At 40.0% G+C, this 20992-nt stretch overlaps 1 protein-coding gene across 3 annotated transcripts; it reads left to right on the top strand.

Moving 5' to 3' along the window:
• Window positions 1-26: 26 nt before the first annotated feature.
• Window positions 27-20821, top strand: LOC140750871 (1-acyl-sn-glycerol-3-phosphate acyltransferase gamma). 3 transcript variants are annotated; one of them, XM_073084595.1, is made up of 8 exons: window positions 27-160; window positions 1509-1722; window positions 1871-2043; window positions 5244-5405; window positions 14304-14504; window positions 16010-16147; window positions 18239-18458; window positions 18912-20821. In XM_073084595.1, the coding sequence occupies exons 2-8, from the start codon at window positions 1542-1544 to the stop codon at window positions 18986-18988; spliced, it is 1152 nt and encodes a 383-aa protein (XP_072940696.1). In that variant the 5' UTR covers window positions 27-160; window positions 1509-1541; the 3' UTR covers window positions 18989-20821. The 3 variants fall into 3 exon arrangements, with proteins under 3 accessions (XP_072940696.1, XP_072940695.1, XP_072940697.1); XM_073084594.1 differs by having other exon boundaries at window positions 27-216; XM_073084596.1 differs by having other exon boundaries at window positions 29-69.
• The last annotated feature ends 171 nt before the right edge of the window (window positions 20822-20992 follow it).

Raw genomic sequence — 20992 nt, 5'->3', positions numbered from 1 at the left:
AGACAATGAAAATATTTTTCTTGTTGCTATTTCTTCCTGTCTGAAGGCAGTCATTGCACGCACGTATAGGTATTTTAATTTCCAAATATTATTTTCGATTTCGTACATAGTGATTGTTGGTACAGAAGAGATAATTGCGATAATTTTTTAAGGTGTAAAAGTGAGCAAGTTTATATTTTTTTGTTCTGTAAAAACGGCGCAACAGTATACATTTTAGTAAGTTTCAATTGTACGGTAACCTAATGAACTGTATTTATAGAAGTTTTAAAATACGTAATATTTAACAATGTAATGTTAGGAAACTTGAGTACATTATCTATTCAAAAGGCCTATGTTATATATTCTATTTAAATATAAAGTAATAACTACAACAGCGTGCTATGCAGTGCGCACTGTGCATTGTATTGAGCGTTAATAATTAGCCGCTTTAATTAATTTTAATTTTAGATTGTACTCTCCGTTTCCAGTTATTTTGTTCATACCATGCTTTCCATTGTGTTATTAAGATTTATTTAAATTTACCTACTTTCACCGAAATAAGGTGTTTGTAAGATAATTTTAAACATCCGGCCGTAGTTAGCAGTAACTCGGGCTATTTGATGGTACATTAAACGTAGTAAATGCGTCTACGAAATAATATTTTATTCACATTAGTGACTCTAAATTAAAAGTTAAATGTAAGGTAATAAGACAAAGAAACCTTTTTGCTAAATCAACTCCATTATTTTACTTGTTCATCCCCTATTTAACCCCCTGGCGACTGAGTTTTAAAAAATCTTCCCTTAGTGCTTATTTATGTTATAAAATATTGTACATTAGGCATTTTCTGTTAGTCAATGTTAGTTTTATGAAGTACATATATGTTTAATAATTTTAATTTTGCATGGTGACAACAAAGATAGTCACAAAAAGTCCTAGGTTTGATTCCTAGTTGAAACAACATACCTGTAATCAATTTTATTTACATATTCATTTAATCAGAATATTTGTATGTGTATGCACAAGTACATGCAGCATAAATGTGAAGTTAAACAGTTTTTGACAATGAAGTTTCTATTTTTATAAAAATGAAGAAGCAAATAAGCTTCCAGTATCCTTCATGGTAAGCGCTAACTGCTACCCATGGACATTTGTAACCAACTCCATAAGAACAGAGGTTCTTAAAATTGATCATAGCTTCGTTACCACTCCTGATGCACTTACATGTGTGCATCATGTGTAAACTAGCAACCGCACCTTTATCAGAATGCAAGAACTGTTTCATGCTAGATATACATGAAGAGGTAGTACTGGCCAGATCAAACTATTGGATCTACCTTCATTTAAAAGCTAAATGTGAAATTTTGATGTTTATTGTAGATCAACATGTTCTGGGTTCTGTATGTAATGTAAGGGACATACTGTAGATATACTGTACAATGTTGCATTCTAGAATTTTTCATGAAGGATAGCAGTAATAATTATTTATAAATCTCAGAAGAATATTCAGTATGTAACATTTGTTTCAGGCTTTGTGACTATGCTAAAGAGCTGACAGAAAAATGAACTACTTAAATATTTTGAAACAGTCTACAATCGTACACTTATGCTTCGCTATATCCTACTTCATGTCAGGCTTGCTACTGAATGTAGTTCAAGCCATTTTGTACTTCGGTCTAAAGCCATTTAATAAGAAACTGTACAGACAAATTAATTACTACCTGTCTTATTCTTTTTCGAGTCGTAAGTATCTAAATAATTAAAAACAATTTAGACTTTTATAACCAACCAACCAAGAAACTGCAATCATTATAAAGGGTTATTTAAACTCTTTATGATGATTGCAGTTTCTGTCTATTTATTATTCTATTAAACCTCTTTTTTTTTCTAGAATTAGTGTTCATGTCAGAATGGTGGTCGAGAACAAGATTGTCCATCTATGTTAAAATGGATGAATATGAGAAATACTATGGTAAGGAGCATGGATACCTCTTAATGAACCACAGTTATGAAATCGACTGGTTGATGGGATTAACTTTCTGTGATGGCATCGAAGTTTTAGGGGTAAGTTTCTTTTATATAATGTAGAGCATGCAGTCCACCAGATGGTAAGTGGCTACTGCCGCCCATGGAAATCTGTAATCAATCCCAGATAAGAATGGAGTCCTACCTGAGGTGAGCCACAGGTGGCTACCTATAAGAACTAAGTTAGAACACCATGTGTACTCAACCATACCCTTCAAATTAAAACTCAATAGTACTAAACACTTGAAATAGGTGTGTTGATATGTAGGTAGATATATTATGTATGTATTTCATATTGATATTTTATTGAAATATGTGTTTTAAGTCCAGAAGTACATTTTAGCACACTCATGCTAATTTATTTGTCATGTGTGTATTTGGTACTTTGAACTATATTTCATTATATTTTACATTAAATAAATATTTTTTTGATAAAAAGATAACAGATATTTGAGCATCAACATTGTTATTATTGAAACTTAAAATGTTTTATTATTAATAACAAAAGCTTGGATTAGGACTACTTCTAGGCATAAGTAGTACTTAAAATACTATTTATTTAAGCTGTCATAGATAAAATCTATTAATTTTACAACCTGAGATACTGTGGCATTAGAAACTAATACACTTTATCTTAGATATTTATATATTTCCTAATACAAATATTTAATCTTAATAATCCTGTAATATTAATTAAAACACTAAAATTACTTATAACCATATAATTGCCCAATATATTTGTTGTTTATACGAATTGAACTAATTAATCTTTGAACTCATTGCAACTTATCATTTAACATGCTTTTGTCTTAAGCAATATCTGTCAATAAATATCATCATAAGAAATAAGTTACTTATAAATAAACTACACCATATATAATATGGAGGTATTTCAAAATATAAGATACATATGAATATTTATCACATTATTTAAACAAACATGTTATTAGTGCCCTTTAGTATGTTTAATGGGTGTAAATATCCTTATTTATGTTGTTTATGGCTACTTTAAATATTTCAAACGAAGTTTTAATATCTTTGCCTGTATATTAAAATCTATAGGGAAAATATATTTTTCAAAAATATCACCCATACAAGTTATTGACATATAAAAATTACAATGCATTATGTTTTATTATGAGTTAAAAAAATGTATGAAATAACCAATATAGTAACAGTATGAATATTTCATATCTAAATCAAGATTGAAGGACATTATGTAATCATATGTTTCAGTTTCCTGCACTAGATAACAAATTAATTTTATTGTCATTGAATTCACATTGGGTGTTGCCTCTTATTAGGGTTCCCTTTCATAACTTTTACGATACATTGAATAATGGTTTTACCTTTTATATAGTTTAAATTCGAAAAATGATGTTTTTTATTAGTTTGTATTTTAATACAAAGTAATAAAAAACGTGTAGATTTTATTGATAACATATCTTGTACTTTATTGTAGCCGAGATCTATTTCACTATTTAGATTCAGTCGACAAAATAAAACGTCAAGCTTAAACATTTTTCTATAATTTATATCGGTCGCCCCATTTTTCTAAGCTCTTTCATGGCACGGCACTATCATGATCGACTGAACTTTTCTCCGCGATCGATTTGTCGATCGTGATGCGTGATCCACGGGTTGACCATCCCTGATCCAAATGACGTTTTTCTTCTTTTTACTTAATGATTTCATTTTTATTTTAATATGTCTTCAGGTTGAATTATGACTTACCTATAGTCTGATTCATAATTAGGTGTCCAAAATGTAAAAAGGTGTCCTAAAGGTAGTATATTACTATGACGGCCTATAGGTCGAGGTTTAAACTAAAAAAATATTGGATAGAAATAACAAATTACAATGAAAACCATTAAACGATGGTATGGCATACAATCTTGAAATTTAAAATTGCAAGTCGTTTATCAAAATATGCTTATAATGTTATTAATTTACTTTAATTTTTAATCCCTTTTATTTTTAATTTTTAACTACTCACGCTTGACCAAAGTGCTGTAATCATTTAACCAAGTGACTTAATATTACGATAAGCTGACGATAAAGGTATCGCCAATAAACCTTTAATCCAATATTTATGATTTAGTCAAGTAACGTAGGTAATTGTTATCGCGGTAATGAAATGCTTAATATCTGTATTCATTGCATTTGTTGAATTATGTACATTTCTTTCAATGTCAGTCGCAATGTTATATCTTATCGGTCATTCAGTAATGCATGTAAATAATGTGACCGAGTAGTGAAAACTGTTCAAATAATATATTTAATTAATTTTTGAATAGATAGTTATTATTGGCTGTATGTTACACAGAGCAGGATTTTCTGTACTTACTTGTCTGCTTTTTAACGTTACGTAAGTGTCTACATTAATATTGATCCATGGTTTAACATACTCGTATATTGTATGTGTACTATGCAACCTGGAGACCTAAATATATTATATACCCTGATATACTGTAACTTGTAATGAAAATTGAAAATTATTAAATAAAACAACTATCATATTTAAATTTAGCACTTTGAAAAATACACAAATAGAAACAAGTCTTGCAAATTTTTGCATGATTTAAAATACTTTATACTAAACATTTAAGTGGCAAACGACCATGTAGTCCACTTGATGGTAAGCGGTGACTGCCGACCATGGCAGTAAGTATATAACCAACTATATGAATGGGATTTCACCTAAATCCGATCACAGATGCGTTGGCACTCCTGAGAAGTGAGCTGATTACCTCATATTATCTAAGTCAGCCGGCATTCACACCCTTTCACTGATTCGCTCGCCTACCATCTCTGAAAACCAAAATTTCAAAAGCATTATTCGATATCCAGGTGACGCATTCAAATCAAAGTCCGATGATACCACGATCTTGATTTTGAAACTAAACCATCTTGACGCGATACTTTACTAAGATATGAAAGTATGTATCATAAACTTGTTATCACAATCACGGTTTACGTGAAACTGTATTGTGAACTAGTGATAACTGATAACCCAATGATTGATTTGGAACTGTTACTTAGCTGGTCTGGAGGTGTTATGAGATACGCACCGCTAATTTTCCGTAATCATGTGTGTATCTATTAGGAAATAGTTATCATTGATTAATTATTCTTTAACAGAGATGACAAATATCACGAAGAAACCTCATACTTCTAACCTAACTAACCTAAACCTACTTAGTTGTAAAATATTTTTTCATTATTATTTTCTCTTTCAGAACTGCAAAGCCTACGCGAAGAAATCGATTCAGTATTTACCTCCTATCGGATGGATGTGGAAATTTTCCGAGTTCGTATTTCTCGAAAGGTCTTTCGAAAAAGATAAAGAAATAATTAAGAACCAGATATCTGAGATTTGTGACTACCCGGATCCAGTTTGGGTAAGCACACATTGATTGATTAATTTTACTTGATTGCCAATCAAACTAATGTTATCAAAATGTTATTCCGTCATTTACAATAACTGCATTGTTTTAAGCTAATAGAAAATGATTAAACAATTGTACTCTTAATTATATGTATGTGAATATTTGTCATTTATTAGTTGGTGTACAATAAAGCATTTTTGTATTGTATTGTATTAAATATATTTTTACCGGAAGTTCTGACTTTATTCCTTAAACAAAGTAATTAAAAGTAACAATCGATATACTCTGTACGAAGACCATGCCGCGCGCTAAAGTTATGTAATGTTACAACGTAATGTTACGCATACTAATTTTGTAAAAAATAGGAATTTAAACTTCCATTCATTAAAAACATCCTGCGCTCCACATCACCGGCTCCACTGTGGCGAAATGAGAAACGCAATTTAAAGTCCGTAATGCTGTACCAATAATTAAACTAGAAATAGATTCAGTTTTACTATGCGTCTAAACGTCAATACTTACTTGAGATTATGCATACTGTACGTTTCCTATAGTTTAGTTCGACTTACGTCAAAGAACAACGTACCTAAAGAATCAAGGTTACAAGGATGATAGGTATTGACTCGTTAAACAAGTAATGTTTTATCGATCGTATGACCGATGTGACGATTATTTACAATATGAAAAAAGTGAACTTTAATCACATACAATAAAGTGAACTTTAATCACATACAGTACGTTAGCAATTTGGAATTAAATATTTTAATTCCTTAGTCTATTCCCTAGGCATTGACTCGCTATAAACAAGTGACGCTTACCGATCGTATGACCGATGTGACGTTTATTTACTACATCAAAAAAGTGAACTTTAATCACATACAGTAAGTTAGCAATTTGGAATTAAATATTTTAATTCCCTAGTCTATTCCCTAGGTATTGACTCGCTATAAACAAGTGACGTTTACCGATCGTATGACCGATGTGACGTTTATTTACTACATGAAAAAAGTGAACTTTAATCACATACAATACGTTAGCAATTTGGAATTAAATATTTTAATTCCCTAGGTATTGACCCGCTATAAACAAGTTACGTTTACCGATCGTATGACTGATGTGACGTTTATTTACTACATGAAAAAAGTGAACTTTAATCACATACAATACGTAAGCAATTTGGAATTAAATATTTAAATTCCCTAGTCTATTCCCTAGGTATTGACCGCTATAAACAAGTTACGTTTTACCGATCGTATGACTGATGTGACGTTTATTTACTACATGAAAAAAGTGAACTTGAATCACATACAATACGTAAGCAATTTGGAATTAAATATTTTAATTCCCTAGTCTATTCCCTAGGTATTGACCGCTATAAACAAGTTACGTTTTACCGATCGTATGACTGATGTGACGTTTATTTACTACATGAAAAAAGTGAACTTGAATCACATACAATACGTAAGCAATTTGGAATTAAATATTTTAATTCCCTAGGTATTGACTCGCTCCCCTCCGAAGGGCTGCCACCTTGTCGTGGTGGGGGGGCTTGCGTGACCCTATGATCCCCAAGGCTATACCGGCAGGAATACCCATACCGGGCAGGCTTGGTGGTGAGGGTCCAGACTAAGAGCGGCTCATCCCCCGTCGGGACTATTTGTAAGTCTATCAGGCGGGGGAGGTGCGGGAATACCCTGCACTGGGCGTTTCTCCCACAGTGGAGGAACCGGGACGGGCTCGGTGTGCACTAACACTGCCGCCGGGCGGGCTAGGTACTGTTTGTGCTTAGTCACCGTCGTATATCGTAATCCCATCCACGAGAGGTGCCGTGGTCATGTCTCGCGGCCTCGGGTGGGACCGAGGGTCTTGCCTTAATTGGCCGGACCGTGAGGAAGAAAACCTCTATAAAAAATTACCCCAATCCCAAGCGGCAGCGCACCGCGAGGGGATGCATGGCTGGCGGGTGGCCAGTCATTAGTGCGACTCCCGTCACGGTACCGGCCGACACCGTGGCGGGTTACACTTAGGCTTACCCGGGTACAGGGGGCACTGCCCGGGCGGACCTTCCTTTCCCCCATACTCGTGGGATCAAATATGGATTCTTTTACTCGTTTGAATAAAAAAGAGGAGGAGGAAAAAACACCGGCATCACGCACTACATCGCCGGTAGTAAGGACAACCAGATTGTCAGTACGTCAATCTGAGAAGTGCACATCAGAGGCGGAAGAATTTTCGGACTGCTCGGTAATGTCCGCTAAATCTGGGCAGTCCACGGCCATGCCGGCTACGCGAAAGCGTTTGCCGGCCGGTAGCGGCAGCAGTGAGGGTGACAAACCGAAAAAGAAGTCAGCAAAGGCTCCGGCTCTGTCAGGAGACGACTGTTTCGTAGACCCACTCGTCCCTGTGGCAAGGACAAGGTCCCAAATGGCCCTACCTAGTCCGGAAGAGTTAGGCCGAGAGATGGCGGCGCAGCCAACGCCGGATCTTGGTTCTCGCATAGTCGAGAACCTAGAAATAATAGAGAAGGCGACCGACAAGTCCCGTAATATTAAGGGCAGTCTGGCGCACGCTATGAGGCTGGCCGTCCGCCAGATCCAAGCGGCTGCGACGGAAGTCCTGCAACGGACTACTTCGATTTCCCTTGAGCAGGAGAACCAGAGGTTGCGGTCCCAGCTCAGCGAATTGAACCGAAAGGTGGAAGTTCTCACGGTTGAGTTGTCTGAGCTTCGTAAAGGCGTTAGCCATAGTCAGCCGAGTCAAACCAGACCCGTGGTACAGGACTGCTCCGAAGTTCTCCTGATGGAACGTATCGGAAACCTCATCGAAGGTAAGTTGGCGGCTTTCAAAGACGAGCTGTTTCCGGGCAGGGCCATTAGGCCTCCTCTGGGCCAAAAGGTGGTCCCCGCTGCGGCTTCACAGCGTCCCTCGAAAGGGAAAAAGAAGACGGGAGTGGAGGTCGGGTCGGGTCAAGCGGCATCAGCGCAGCAGTTGCCGTCAGGTGGATCGATGTCAGCGTTGCGATCGGAGCAACCACGCGAGGAGGCCTGGAGCACTGTTGTTGGCCGAAAGGCGAAAGCCAAGGCCCGGGCTACTGCTCGACCCGAATCCGAGCGTGGGCAAAAAGCGCGTAGTCGGGAACCGGCAAGAAAGCCCTCGGCTGTACCGGGGACCCAAGGGCCGGCCCCTAAGGTACAAGACGTCGTTAAGAGGGGCAAAGGGACGCTGAAAATAGGTCGGCTACCCAGAGTGCCAAAGACCGCGGCGGTGACGATTACAATACCCGAGGGATGCACCGCGACATACGCGCAAGCAATGACGGCGGCCAAAGAACGGGTCAAGCTTTCCGAAGTCGGAATATCCGATATTAGGCAGAGGAGAGCTCTGAATGGCGGGCTTTTGTTAGAGGTGGCCGGGGAGGAATGCTCCGAGAAGGCGAACCTCCTCGCGGCCAAGATCCAAGAGGCCGTTTCGGATATGGGCGTTCGGGTTGCGCGGCCGGTAAAGCTGGGCGAAGTGAGGGTGTTGGACTTGGATGACTCCGTCACCCAAGCGGACGTAGCCAACGCCATCGCTAATTCCGGCGGTTGCAATGTCTCCGAAATTAAAGTGGGAGACATCAGAAAGGGACGGTCATCATTGGGGACGGTCTGGGTGCGCTGCCCGCTCGTCGCCATCAGAAAGTTGGCGGCTGAGAAGCGAGTCCGAGTCGGCTGGGTGTCTGCACGGGTGGAAGTGCTCACTGCCAGGCCTTTGCAGTGTTTCCGGTGCCTAGAATTGGGTCATGCTAGGCACCAATGCACGAGCACGGTTGACAGGAGTGCTCTGTGCTATGTCTGCGGCGAAGCCAACCATAAGGCTAGCCAATGTGTAGCACAGACGCCCAAGTGCATGGTGTGTACAGAGCTCGGCCGCAAAGCTGACCATCGGATGGGTGGCAAGCATTGTCGACCCCCAAAGAGAAAAGGGGGTAAGGGTGGAGCTGCCAGATCCGTACGGGCAGATGGGCTTGCGCAGGCGAAAGCCAGCGCATCGGCCCATCGCTCGTCTGAGGAAATGATGGAGCAAGCTTAATGAACGCTGCTCCATCATTCAAGCTGCTACAGGGGAACCTGAACCACTGTAGTCGAGCCCAGGATTTGCTCCTGCAGTGCCTCACGGAGTGTTCAGTCTCCCTGGCAGTGGTGGCAGAGCCATACCGGGTCCCGGACCATCCGCGCTGGTTCGGTGATGACGCCCAATCGGTCGCCGTGTATTGGACTGGTGGCGAAACCGACCCTCCATGTTTGAGGCGGCATACGGGGCAGGGCATAGTTGCCGTGGACTGGGGTCCCCTGGCGGTGTTGGGGTGTTACATCTCCCCCAACTGCAGTCTGACGGCGTACGAGGCGTTCCTGGGTCGGGTAGGAGACTGCATTCGCCGTTGCCTGCCCCGGCCTGTGTTCGTCCTCGGTGACTTTAACGCCCATTCCAGGGCCTGGGGGAGTAAAAGGGACAACGCCAGGGGTAACGCGGTACTCGAGTGGGCGGCGGAACTGGACCTACGCCTATTGAACCGGGGCTCGGTTAGCACGTGTGTGCGTTGGCAGGGGGAGTCGATCGTGGACCTTTCATGGGCGACTGCCTCTGCCGAGCGCTTGGTGACGGGCTGGCGGGTGGCGGAGGAAATTGTCACGCTATCCGACCACCGTCACATAACGCTGGACGTGGTCTTACAGCTCCCGGTTCACAATGGTCGACAGGGAGAAGGTCCCCCGCGACGTTGGGCTCTGAAGCGGCTCGATCGAGACATGCTCATTGCCGCCGCCCACGTCGTGGACTGGTCCGGTACCGCCGCTGAGGGCGCGACCCCAGACTTCGAGCAACAGGCTGTTCGGCTCCGAGCAGATATGGCCGCTATCTGCGACGCCGCCATGCCACGGGTCAGATCCGGCAGAAGGGGACCGGCATACTGGTGGTCCGATCACATCGCACAGTTGCGTGCAACTTGCTTGCGGTCCCGACGCAAGTACACGCGCGCCCGCAGACGTCGGACTGCCAGTGCCGAAGAGACGGAAGAAAGGTACAGGGAGTACCGCAACGCGACCGTGGCGCTTCAGACTGCCATCTCTGATAGCAAGTCTCGAAGCTGGTCGGGACTCCTGGACGAGCTGGATAGGGACCCATGGGGGCGCCCTTATAGGTTGGTGCTTGGAAAGCTGCGTCCATGGGTCCCACCGTTAACGGAGACCATGGATCCCGACTTTGTCATGGTCGTTATGGGAAACCTGTTTCCTTTCACTCCGGATAGCCCCGATGCCGCGACAGGGCCGTCGGTACTGCCCGAGTGGACGGAGGAGTTGACAGTCAGTGAAACAGAACTAGGATGGGCTGTAAAACGGTTGGCCGCGCGAAACACCGCACCAGGCCCTGACGGAATCCCGGGTCGGGCCTGGGTGTTGGCCCTGACCGTCCTAGGAGAGAGAGTGCGGTCTCTGTTCACTGACTGCCTACGTGCCGGTCGCTTCCCAATGGAATGGAGGCAGGCGAAGGTGGTACTCCTCCACAAACCGGGCAGACCTTCAGACTCACCCTCGGCTTACAGGCCGATATGTCTGCTGAACGAGTTGGGAAAGCTTTTCGAGCGGATTATTTCCGCCCGTATCAGCAGACATTTGGTGTGCAGCGGTCCGGATCTATCCGACAGTCAGTACGGCTTCCGAAAGGAACGCTCGACTGTCGATGCTATACTCCGTGTTCGCGCAGTGACAGAGCAGGCCGTATCCAGTGGCAGAGTGGTTCTGGCTATAAGCCTGGACATTGTTAACGCTTTTAACACTCTGCCCTGGAAAGCGATAAGGGAGGCCCTCGTATACCATCGGGTGCCTCCCTATTTGCGTGATGTGCTGACGGCCTATCTGTCGAACCGGAGTATAAGCTATCCGGGCCGTTACGGGAGTGTCGGGGAGAGGCGTGTCGTGTGCGGGGTTCCGCAGGGGTCGGTCTTGGGGCCACTCCTGTGGAATCTCGCATACGATGTCGTACTGCGGACGGGGCTCCCTCCTGGTGTAAGCGTTATTTGCTATGCCGACGACACTCTCGTACTGGTCGAGGGTGAGTCTTTCGAGAGGACGGCGAGGTTGGCCGAACAAGGGGTGGCACGCGTTGTCGCGAAGATACGTGAAATAGGCCTTAGCGTTGCCGGCAATAAGACCGAAGCGCTATGGTTCCACGGCCTACGGCGGGGCGTGGAACCACCCTGCATGTCAGTGCGGGTGGGTGACGCGGATATCGAAGTGGGCAGGTGCATGAGATATTTGGGGCTCGTGTTGGACAGCCGCTGGCGCTTCGACGAGCATTTCGACCGCCTGGTCCCCCGGATTCACAAGGTGCTAGGGCGGGTGCTTTGCACAAACTGCTGCCAAATCTAGGGGGACCGAGGGAGGAAGTCCGCCGCCTCTACGCAGGCGTCGTGCGCTCTGTCGCGCTCTACGGTGCGCCCGTATGGTCTAATAGACTGTCGGGCTGCCGGCGCCGCGCGGCCAAGCTGAATGCCGCGCAGCGTATGATCGCGATCAGAGTCGCACGAGGATACCGGACGATATCGTATGAGGCGGCCACAGTCCTAGCGCGATTTCCGCCCCTGGACATACTGGCGGATATGACCGCAGAGATCTTTTTCAAGATCCGCGGTCTCCGCCAGAGTGCCCACCCTCCTACCGATGAGACGGTCGAAGTGCTCCGGACGAGAGCCAGCTGGCGCGCCCTAAGACGCTGGCGTGATAGGCTCCAGGAGCCACGGGGCGCACGCCAACGCGTGGTCAGTGCGATCCTGCCCAACTTCCGTGCCTGGCTAAAGAGGAAGAAACGCGTCACTTACCGACTGACACAGGTGCTCACCGGACATGGCTGCTTCGGTGAGTACCTGCACAGGATAGGCAGGGAGGCCTCAGCGCGGTGCCACCATTGTGGACATGCCCAGGATTCTGCGCAGCACACGCTCGAGGAGTGCCCAGCGTGGCAACCTGAGCGGCAGATCCTGGTGCAGCACATAGGGCCGGACCTCTCCCCGGAGAATGTTGTTGCTGCGATGGTCCGTTCTGGCGAAGCGTGGGATAGCGTGGTCGCGTTCTGCGACCGCGTTATGCTCGCAAAAGAGGACGCCGAACGGGCCAGGGAGCGCGCCGATCCCGCGCGGAGACGGAGACGCCGTAGGCGTCGATAGCGCCCACTGGCGCGGTGTCCCTGTAGTTCCGGGACTAGAATAGGGCTACGGTATCCCCTGCCTGTCGTAGGAGGCGACTAAAAGGGGGCTTCCGGGGTTGCGGGCGGCAAGAGTGGGAGCTCGAACCGTCCAGCTAGCGACCCCGGGAAGGACGGCGGTATGTGTGGTCGCATACCGTCGTAAACACTACATGGTGTGGGAGGAGCGAAAACTGCTCCTCCAGGGTAGAGCCCGATCGGGGCATCGCGCTTGGAGGGCTCCGGTTGTGTTCCGTCGGAGATCCCGGAGTTCTCCAACAAGCGTTGAGGACGGCCACCGGGGGGGTTTTAGTGCGGTAAAAATCCCACATAACCCGGCGTCGCTCCCACGTCGTCGGGTACCTTTTGAAGGTTTCCCCCTCGAGAAAAAAAAAAAAAAAAAAAAAAAAAAAAAAAAAAGGTATTGACTCGCTATAAACAAGTTGCGTTTACCGATCGTATGACCGATGTGACGATTATTTACTACATCAAAAAAGTGAACTTTAATCACATACAATAAAATGAACTTTAATCACATACAATACGTTAGCAATTTGGAATTAAATATTTTAATTCCTTCGTCTATTCCCTACGCATTGACTCGCTATAAACAAGTTACGTTTTACCGATCGTATGACCGATGTGACGTTTATTTACTACATGAAAAAAGTGAACTTTAATCACATAAAATACGTTAGCAATTTGGAATTAAATATTTTAATTCCTTAGTCTATTCCCTGGGCATTGACTCGCTATAAACAAGTTACGTTTACCGATCGTATGACCGATGTGACGTTTATTTACTACATGAAAAAAGTGAACTTTAATCACATACAATACGTTAGCAATTTGGAATTAAATATTTTAATTCCTTAGTCTATTCCCTGGGCATTGACTCGCTATAAACAAGTTACGTTTACCGATCGTATGACCGATGTGACGTTTATTTACTACATGAAAAAAGTGAACTTTAATCACATACAATACGTTAGCAATTTGGAATTAAATATTTTAATTCCTTAGTCTATTCCCTGGGCATTGACTCGCTATAAACAAGTTGCGTTTACCGATCGTATGACCGATGTGACGATTATTTACAATATGAAAAAAGTGAACTTTAATCACATACAATTAGTTAGTAATTTGGAATTAAATATTTTAATTCCCTAGTCTATTCCCTAGGTATTGACTCGCTATAAACAAGTTACGTATGACCGATGTGACGTTTATTTACTACATGAAAAAAGTGAACTTTAATCACATACAATACGTTAGCAATTTGGAATTAAATATTTTAATTCCCTAGTCAATCCTTTAATAATTTAAAATCCAAAGCAATTACCTATATTATTAAAATATTATGGATCCAAAGCCGTATCTTTTAATGGTATAGGTAATTGCTATTAATTATCACATTAACGATAGATAACTTCGAAACTATAGAAATATAAAATGAATGCCGTACATACGATGAAAATTTGACAAACAATTAAAAATATTTATTATTGTTCGTTATAAGGAATGAATAATTGCCTCCTTTTTTTGAGATCGCGTCGTTTAGGAAGGGTTTCTATAAATTATTATTGTTTTGTATTTCGTCATGAACACTCAACAATTTATAGTGTTTTTATAATTATGGTACTGCATTATTTTTTGTCACAGTGCCTTTATTTTAATAATTTTGTTTTTTAGCTACTATTGACGCCGGAAGGAACGAGATTTACGCAAAAGAAACATGAAGCATCTCTCAAATTTGCGAAGGAAAAGAACTTGCCACTGCTTAAACATCACCTCACTCCCCGCACAAGAGGTTTCGCTACCAGCCTGCAGTATTTCAGGGGAAAGATACCAGCCATTTATAACATTCAATTGGCTATTGACAGGGAGAGTAAGGTGCGTATCATATAGACGCAATTAACGTAATTAAGTAACTGCTAAATTCCAAATTATTTCATTTGTACCTTTAATTTTCAGTAGTATTGTCCATAAACTTCATTTGCAATAATTAAAATACTTATTATTCTAGTCTAGCAACGTTTCGGTTTTAGAAATTATAATAGAAGTCACAGAAGGTAGCACTTTTTATATTTCCTTCATTTTAAATGTGTCCTTGTGACATTTATTAGTTTAAATAGAACTAGTTTATTCATAAGAACACATTACTTTGTCCTCTATTGGGTTACTTACATACACGGTCTTAACTGGCTACTGGCTTAAAGAGCAATGATAGTCAATTTGAAACTTTGCCTCAATCGTTGGACTTGAGATTTAAATCCCAGGATAAGTTATGTGCGTGTTAGAAAATTAATTATCACTTGCTGTAACGGTCAAGGAAAACATCGTGATAAAATCTGTATAGGTACCTGAGATCTAAAAAGAATTCTCAAAACCATGTTAAGTCTACCAATACGCACATGGCCAACGCAGTGGACTATGAACTGATCCTTCGAATTCTGATAACGAGAGCCATGCCTGTCATGGGAACAGGAATGGGTTATCGACAACTAGATTACGCCAGTCTCTATCAATTCTTGTCTACCAAGGTTCGAAATTTGACATTTGCCTTCCAAATTTGTCAAACTAATTGGGATAGGCAAAAATGGGTTAAGATTTTGTTACTAACGAGTGCTAGTTGTACCCAACTAGCCAACTAGTGTTAATAACTTGTCTTTCAATAGGAAAAGTTGCTTATGACATTTAACTTGATACATAAATTGGGCTTTCGTGGATTTAACCTTTGAAACGAGGTATTTTATGTTGGCAACTCAAACTTTCTATAAACAAAAATATAATCTATATTAATCCTCTAAAGATTAATTTGTATTTTTAATCTGCGTAAATCTAAAGCGTTGTGGATTTCGTAATGATCAAATAGATTATGGCAAAATTACAGACTAAGTTACAGAAAATATTGTGTTAAAAAATGAATAACAAAAATTTTAAACATGAATGAAATGAAAATTCCTCAATTAGAATTTTTTCAACGTTATCATATATCTAAACTTTTAATCGTAAGGAAGGTATATTCACTTATAGTTAGTTAGATAGCCATATCAAGATAAGGCAACTTGCTTGTACATGGATTGGTTACTGAAAGACTATAAATTAAATATCTATTACAAAAGAAACACTTTGTTTAAAAATTTTTTTCTGAATTTTAAATGTAAATGGGTGTCCTATAAATTACCACGGGCGATGGTAGCCACTTATCATTAGGTGGACTGTATGCTCTGTATGGACTGAATATAGAAATGAATCGCGTCGTCATAGCAAATCGTATGACTACACCTGCTCGCAACAACTTCACAGCGGACTAGCAGTTAGGCGCGGACTATAGCGAACTTCAACATTAAAATTTTCCGAATTTGCCAAGTATTACATCATTTGAATTTTTATAGGTTCCACCCACCTTGATGAGTATGTTGTATGGCAAGCCAGTCCACGCACACTTGTACATCGAGCGTATTCCAGTGGAAAAAGTACCCACGGATGAAGCGGAGGCGTCCAAATGGCTACATGATCTCTTCGTTGTAAAGGTAATAATCAAATTCAAAGATATGACTTATTCTGCCTCACCTTTAAAAGGTGGTAGAACCCTTTGTGGTTCGACTTCGGCGGCACCACCGCAACACCTATTTCTGTGTTTTGGTTTAAAGGATGTGGTCAGGGAGACATACTTTTTAGTGGCGTTACAGTATAATCCTCAGAAGTAACGGCGCATCTGTGACCGACCGAAAGTAGGTATGTTATCCCATCTGGGGTTGATTATATATTAGGGGCAGCAAATTATCTTTAAGCAAATTCAGGTAAGATTAGGGATGTTAAGTATGTCAAGAGCGATAATAAGGAACATACAATATCGGTATTTTTATTGACATTTAACCATTACCAAAAATTTATAAATACATTGTGCAATACTACGATCCTACGGTATGGTAAAATTGTGTATTTTAACTGACAAAAATCTTTGTCCTCGAGATTTATGATCTGTGAATTATTATTTCAAAGATACTGCACTATACCTACACCCTACTGAACCCAATAGCACGTTACCTTCATGCAACTGTTGATTCAGTTTAAGAATATTAAAAGTGACTCATCGGAATCTATTCGATATTTCATTTTAAAGTTATTGATATTTCTGAAATAATGTCACGTTTTTATTTGCCTTGATACTATGGTTCGTGTTTAAACTTTAAATGCTATTACTATTCATAAAAGGGAATGATCGTATTTAATATGTAGCGTGCTTGTGTAGAAGGCTACTATATAAGGCCGTTACATTCTCGGAATTGTAAACTTCCGATTATGCAAATGTTATCCGTTAAGGTATCGTGGTTAAACCTGTATAAGTAATTTCAGGCATTAGGAAAGTCATGTGCAAATAATTAAAACATATTAACACGTAGGACAGTAATAGTATAATACTTTTTACTATTAAATTATTATACTTAATGAACTAAAAAGAGACTACTACAATCGACAATAACTTCATTTGTCAAGTTTAGTCATTTAGTTATTTTTCTGCTTTTAACTCTATTATTAACTGTAGTTTATGAAACTCGTCATGAGATGCAAATAAAACTAACGACATCTTACGTTACAAATTCAAATATAATATCTATTAGCCATAATTACTGATTTATATATACACTAGCTGACCCGAAACGTTGTGTTGCCATATAAATAAAAAAAAAATAAGTGTGAACAACCCTTATCACTTAGGGGTATGAAAAATAGATAGTAGCCGATTCTCAGACCTACTGAATATGCATATATTGGTAAAAATCGATAAAGCCGTTTCGGAGGAATACGGTAACTAACATTGTCACACCAGAATTGTATATATAAGACTAGCTGACCCAGCAAACGTTGTATTGCCATATAAATAAAAAAAAAATAGGGTTGTACTACCCCTAACATTTAGGGGGATGAAAAATAGATGTAGGCCGATTCTCATAGATACCGGATAAGCACAAAAAATTTCATCAAAATCGGTCAAGCCGTTTCGGAGGAGTATGGCAACGAAAACTGTGACACGACAATTTTATATATTAGACTAGCTGACCCGACAAACGTCGTGTTGCCATATAAATAAAAAAATGTTAAGGGTGAACAACCCTTATCACTTAGGGGAATGAAAAATAGATGTTGGCCGATTCTCATAGATACCGGATAAGCCCAAAAAATTTCATCAAAATCGGTCAAGCCGTTTCGGAGGAGTATGGCAACGAAAACTGTGACACGAGAATTGTATATATAAGATATTGCACGTACATACAAATTACAAACTTATATTTGATACACATTACCCTTCTTCTGGGACAATGTGATAAAAAGTACAAACGCTGGTTAATAGTCCCAATTATAAACGGTTATCTAGAATGGCCCAATTTGCTTTTAGTCAATATTAAGTCTTTATTAATTTGTACTTACTTGTGGCAGGTACACTGTAATAACCAATAACTTTATTAAGCACATTTCTGCTAATTTTTTCTACTGCAGACACCAAACCCAACGGCATGGTAATAACCTAGCTCGTCTAATACGGTTTTGGAGACACCAAGTATGTAGGAATGATTGAAAGTATGGCTCAATTCATAAGAAAAAATTCTACCGATTTTCAGGACAAAATGCAAGATTCGTTCATGAACACCGGCGATTTCTTCCTAGAATCCGGCGTGGAGAGAATAGAGGCGTTTGAGAGAAAGCCTCGTATTTACTCGCTGCTGAACACGCTCGGTTGGGCTGTCGTCACGCTGACACCGATGCTGTACTACCTGCTGGGACTGTTGTTCAGTGGAAAGCTGCTGTACTTCTCCATTGGCGTTGGGATACTTGGAGCATGTAAGTTGTTTTTGATATTCGTTATTTACAGCCGTTTGAGAGGGGGCCTCGTATCCACTCTCTGCTGAACACTCGGCTGGGCCATCGTCACGCTGTCACCGATGCTGTACTACCTGTTGGGACTCTTGTTCAGCGGCAAGCTGCTGTCTCCATCGGCGTTGGGATACTTGCAGCATGTGATTTGTTATTTATTTTGGGTATTTAGAGTTTAACAACAACTGCATATAAACTCGCTGCTAAACACGCTCGTCTGGGCTGTCATCACACTGACACCGATGCTGTACTATTTGTTGGGATTACTCTTCAGAGTAAAAGCTAAATTACTATACAATAATTACGCCATACCTAATGCCACTCTGTTGCAATAGATTCATTAATTATTTAACTCTTAAAGTGTCCGTTCTAATTATGTAAGTACACTTGATAATTATCATTATTTTTCTTTCTTTACAGTCTACACTCTCGTGCAAAAATCCATTGGAATGTCGCAAATCAGCCAAGGCTCGTCCTACGGGACCGAGAAGAAATAACTTTAGTGTTTCCTGTTGTATTATAAATCTCATTTATGAGACTAAGGGCCTATTTCCTATCACGTGGGACTGTGCTCGCGTGCGGATCAGATTTGCATGAGTGTCACTCGCATCTTATCGTTCCATCAATCCGGTCCGATTTTCCCGATCCGACGTTCCTGTCATGAAACCACTCACTGAAACTACAACTAAACTATAATTTACGCGAACTAGTGAGATACACACGCCGACATAATCCCGCGTGACAGGAAAGTGATCCTAAGGCATTCTCGCAGATGACAGACTTACAAAGAAGATATTATCATGTACAAGACTTCTGTTATTTTCCCCAATCATACAGTCGGTCGTCTGTTAGACATATAAAAATAATATTAACAATGTTTAGTAACAAAGTATTTTTAAATGTTGGTATGATAAATTAGAATTGTTATGTGTTCTTACCTAATTCGGGTAATTGTGTGTTTCTTTTTGAAAAATGCATTTTTTTTTGTATTGTTTGTTCCTTGTTATATTATTTAGATACTCACGTTATATCATTAGGTCGATGAGCGTATGTAACCGTGAAATATATTACTCACTTTGTTCATATAATTAATTACCTTTGCTAACATAGCTCAGAACAATAAACTAATATTTTATAAAAAGTAGTACCTACAAGAACCTGTCTTTTGGTTCACATTTTTTAATGTATCTTTTACTACAGTTGTATGCCCAATGTATGCACTTTTTTTTATTTTAGGTAACTTTTACATTTCATATTTATTATTTTGATAACTACATAATTTACTAAACAAAGCCACTTAATATTGACTTATATCGATTATGTAGCAGACCTTTAAATTGTATCCTAATCCATGAGAAACGTAGGAAGCAGTGGTTGTGAAGAATAAAATACACAATTATGGTAGCGCAAATTCGTGAAAAAAATATTTTGATTATAGCACAAAAATTTAAACCGTACATTGGGCAATAGTTTTAAGTACTTTTAAATACAATTAGATCATTACCAGTTTGTAGGTACTCTGTACTATGTTTTATATATATAGGCAACTTTACCTCAACATATTATTTTAAATTCAGATTCAAATATTTATTTTGTGGATTTGCAGACAAAATCAAATGCTTAGTCTTTTATATCTAAATGAAATACGTTGTGTAATAATATGGATAATATATATTTAAAACGGCACAAAATTACAGCACTATATTTTTCAAAATCATCTTTTTTATTCATTTTTAATGTCGCTGTTATTTATTAAATATTAGAATTTTTAAAAACAATATTAATAGTTAATAGTTCATTCACTATTAATAAAGTATTGTAATACTAATAACAAAATAGTGTCGTTATTCTAAAATATAGCTTTTATATTACATACTTTTAGTTAGATAATCGTTCCTGACAACTGTTAGTGACTACCTTTATTGAATTGAAACTTGTAATCTCCTGTATTTTAATACAAATTTGTCACAACAAAATTATTTTTATACTTGACATACACAAATATTTTATAATATAACATAATACCTAACATTAATGGTGACGGTTTTGTTATTTGTAGAGGATGAAGTATTGATTTACTTTGTGAACCCCCTATTTTTGGTATGTATATAACATTTTTTTATATTATTTTGTATTTACAACTATTGACTAATCAAATTTGTAAGAGAAATATCCACAAACAAAATATTCTTATTTAAAAGCACAAAACATGTAAGTATGTTGTTAGACTGTGTGCAATGTTTTTTTGTGTGTGATAATAGATTAGTTCAGGTACTGTAAAATATTTATGCGGAGTATTATTTATAAATAAACTGGCTATTTATGAACAATTTCAGTTTTTATTTTTATTAATCTCCAATAACTTTGAATCCCAACATGTTACTCATATACTGTAAGAACATACTTGAAGAGGTAATTTATATTATTTAAGTGCACCGATATAGGTTTCATAAAATTACGATACAAACACATTATTCACATCATATTTAAAGATTTATTTC

This window comes from Epargyreus clarus, unplaced genomic scaffold (assembly GCF_041222505.1).
Source record: "Epargyreus clarus isolate Ecla_fem2 unplaced genomic scaffold, WU_Ecla_fem_2.2 ptg000021l, whole genome shotgun sequence".
NCBI classification, from domain to species: Eukaryota; Metazoa; Arthropoda; class Insecta; order Lepidoptera; family Hesperiidae; genus Epargyreus; species Epargyreus clarus.
This window is presented reverse-complemented; position numbering and strand designations above follow the sequence as displayed.

Bases quoted from the DNA above. Each gene is read 5' to 3' on its own strand.
- LOC140750871 (XM_073084595.1), top strand. From the start codon at position 1,542: ATGAACTACTTAAATATTTTGAAACAGTCTACAATCGTACACTTATGC. The intron at 14,505-16,009 runs GTGCGTATCATA...GAATTTTTATAG, and splicing joins CTATTGACAGGGAGAGTAAG to GTTCCACCCACCTTGATGAG. The intron at 16,148-18,238 runs GTAATAATCAAA...ACCGATTTTCAG, and splicing joins ATGATCTCTTCGTTGTAAAG to GACAAAATGCAAGATTCGTT.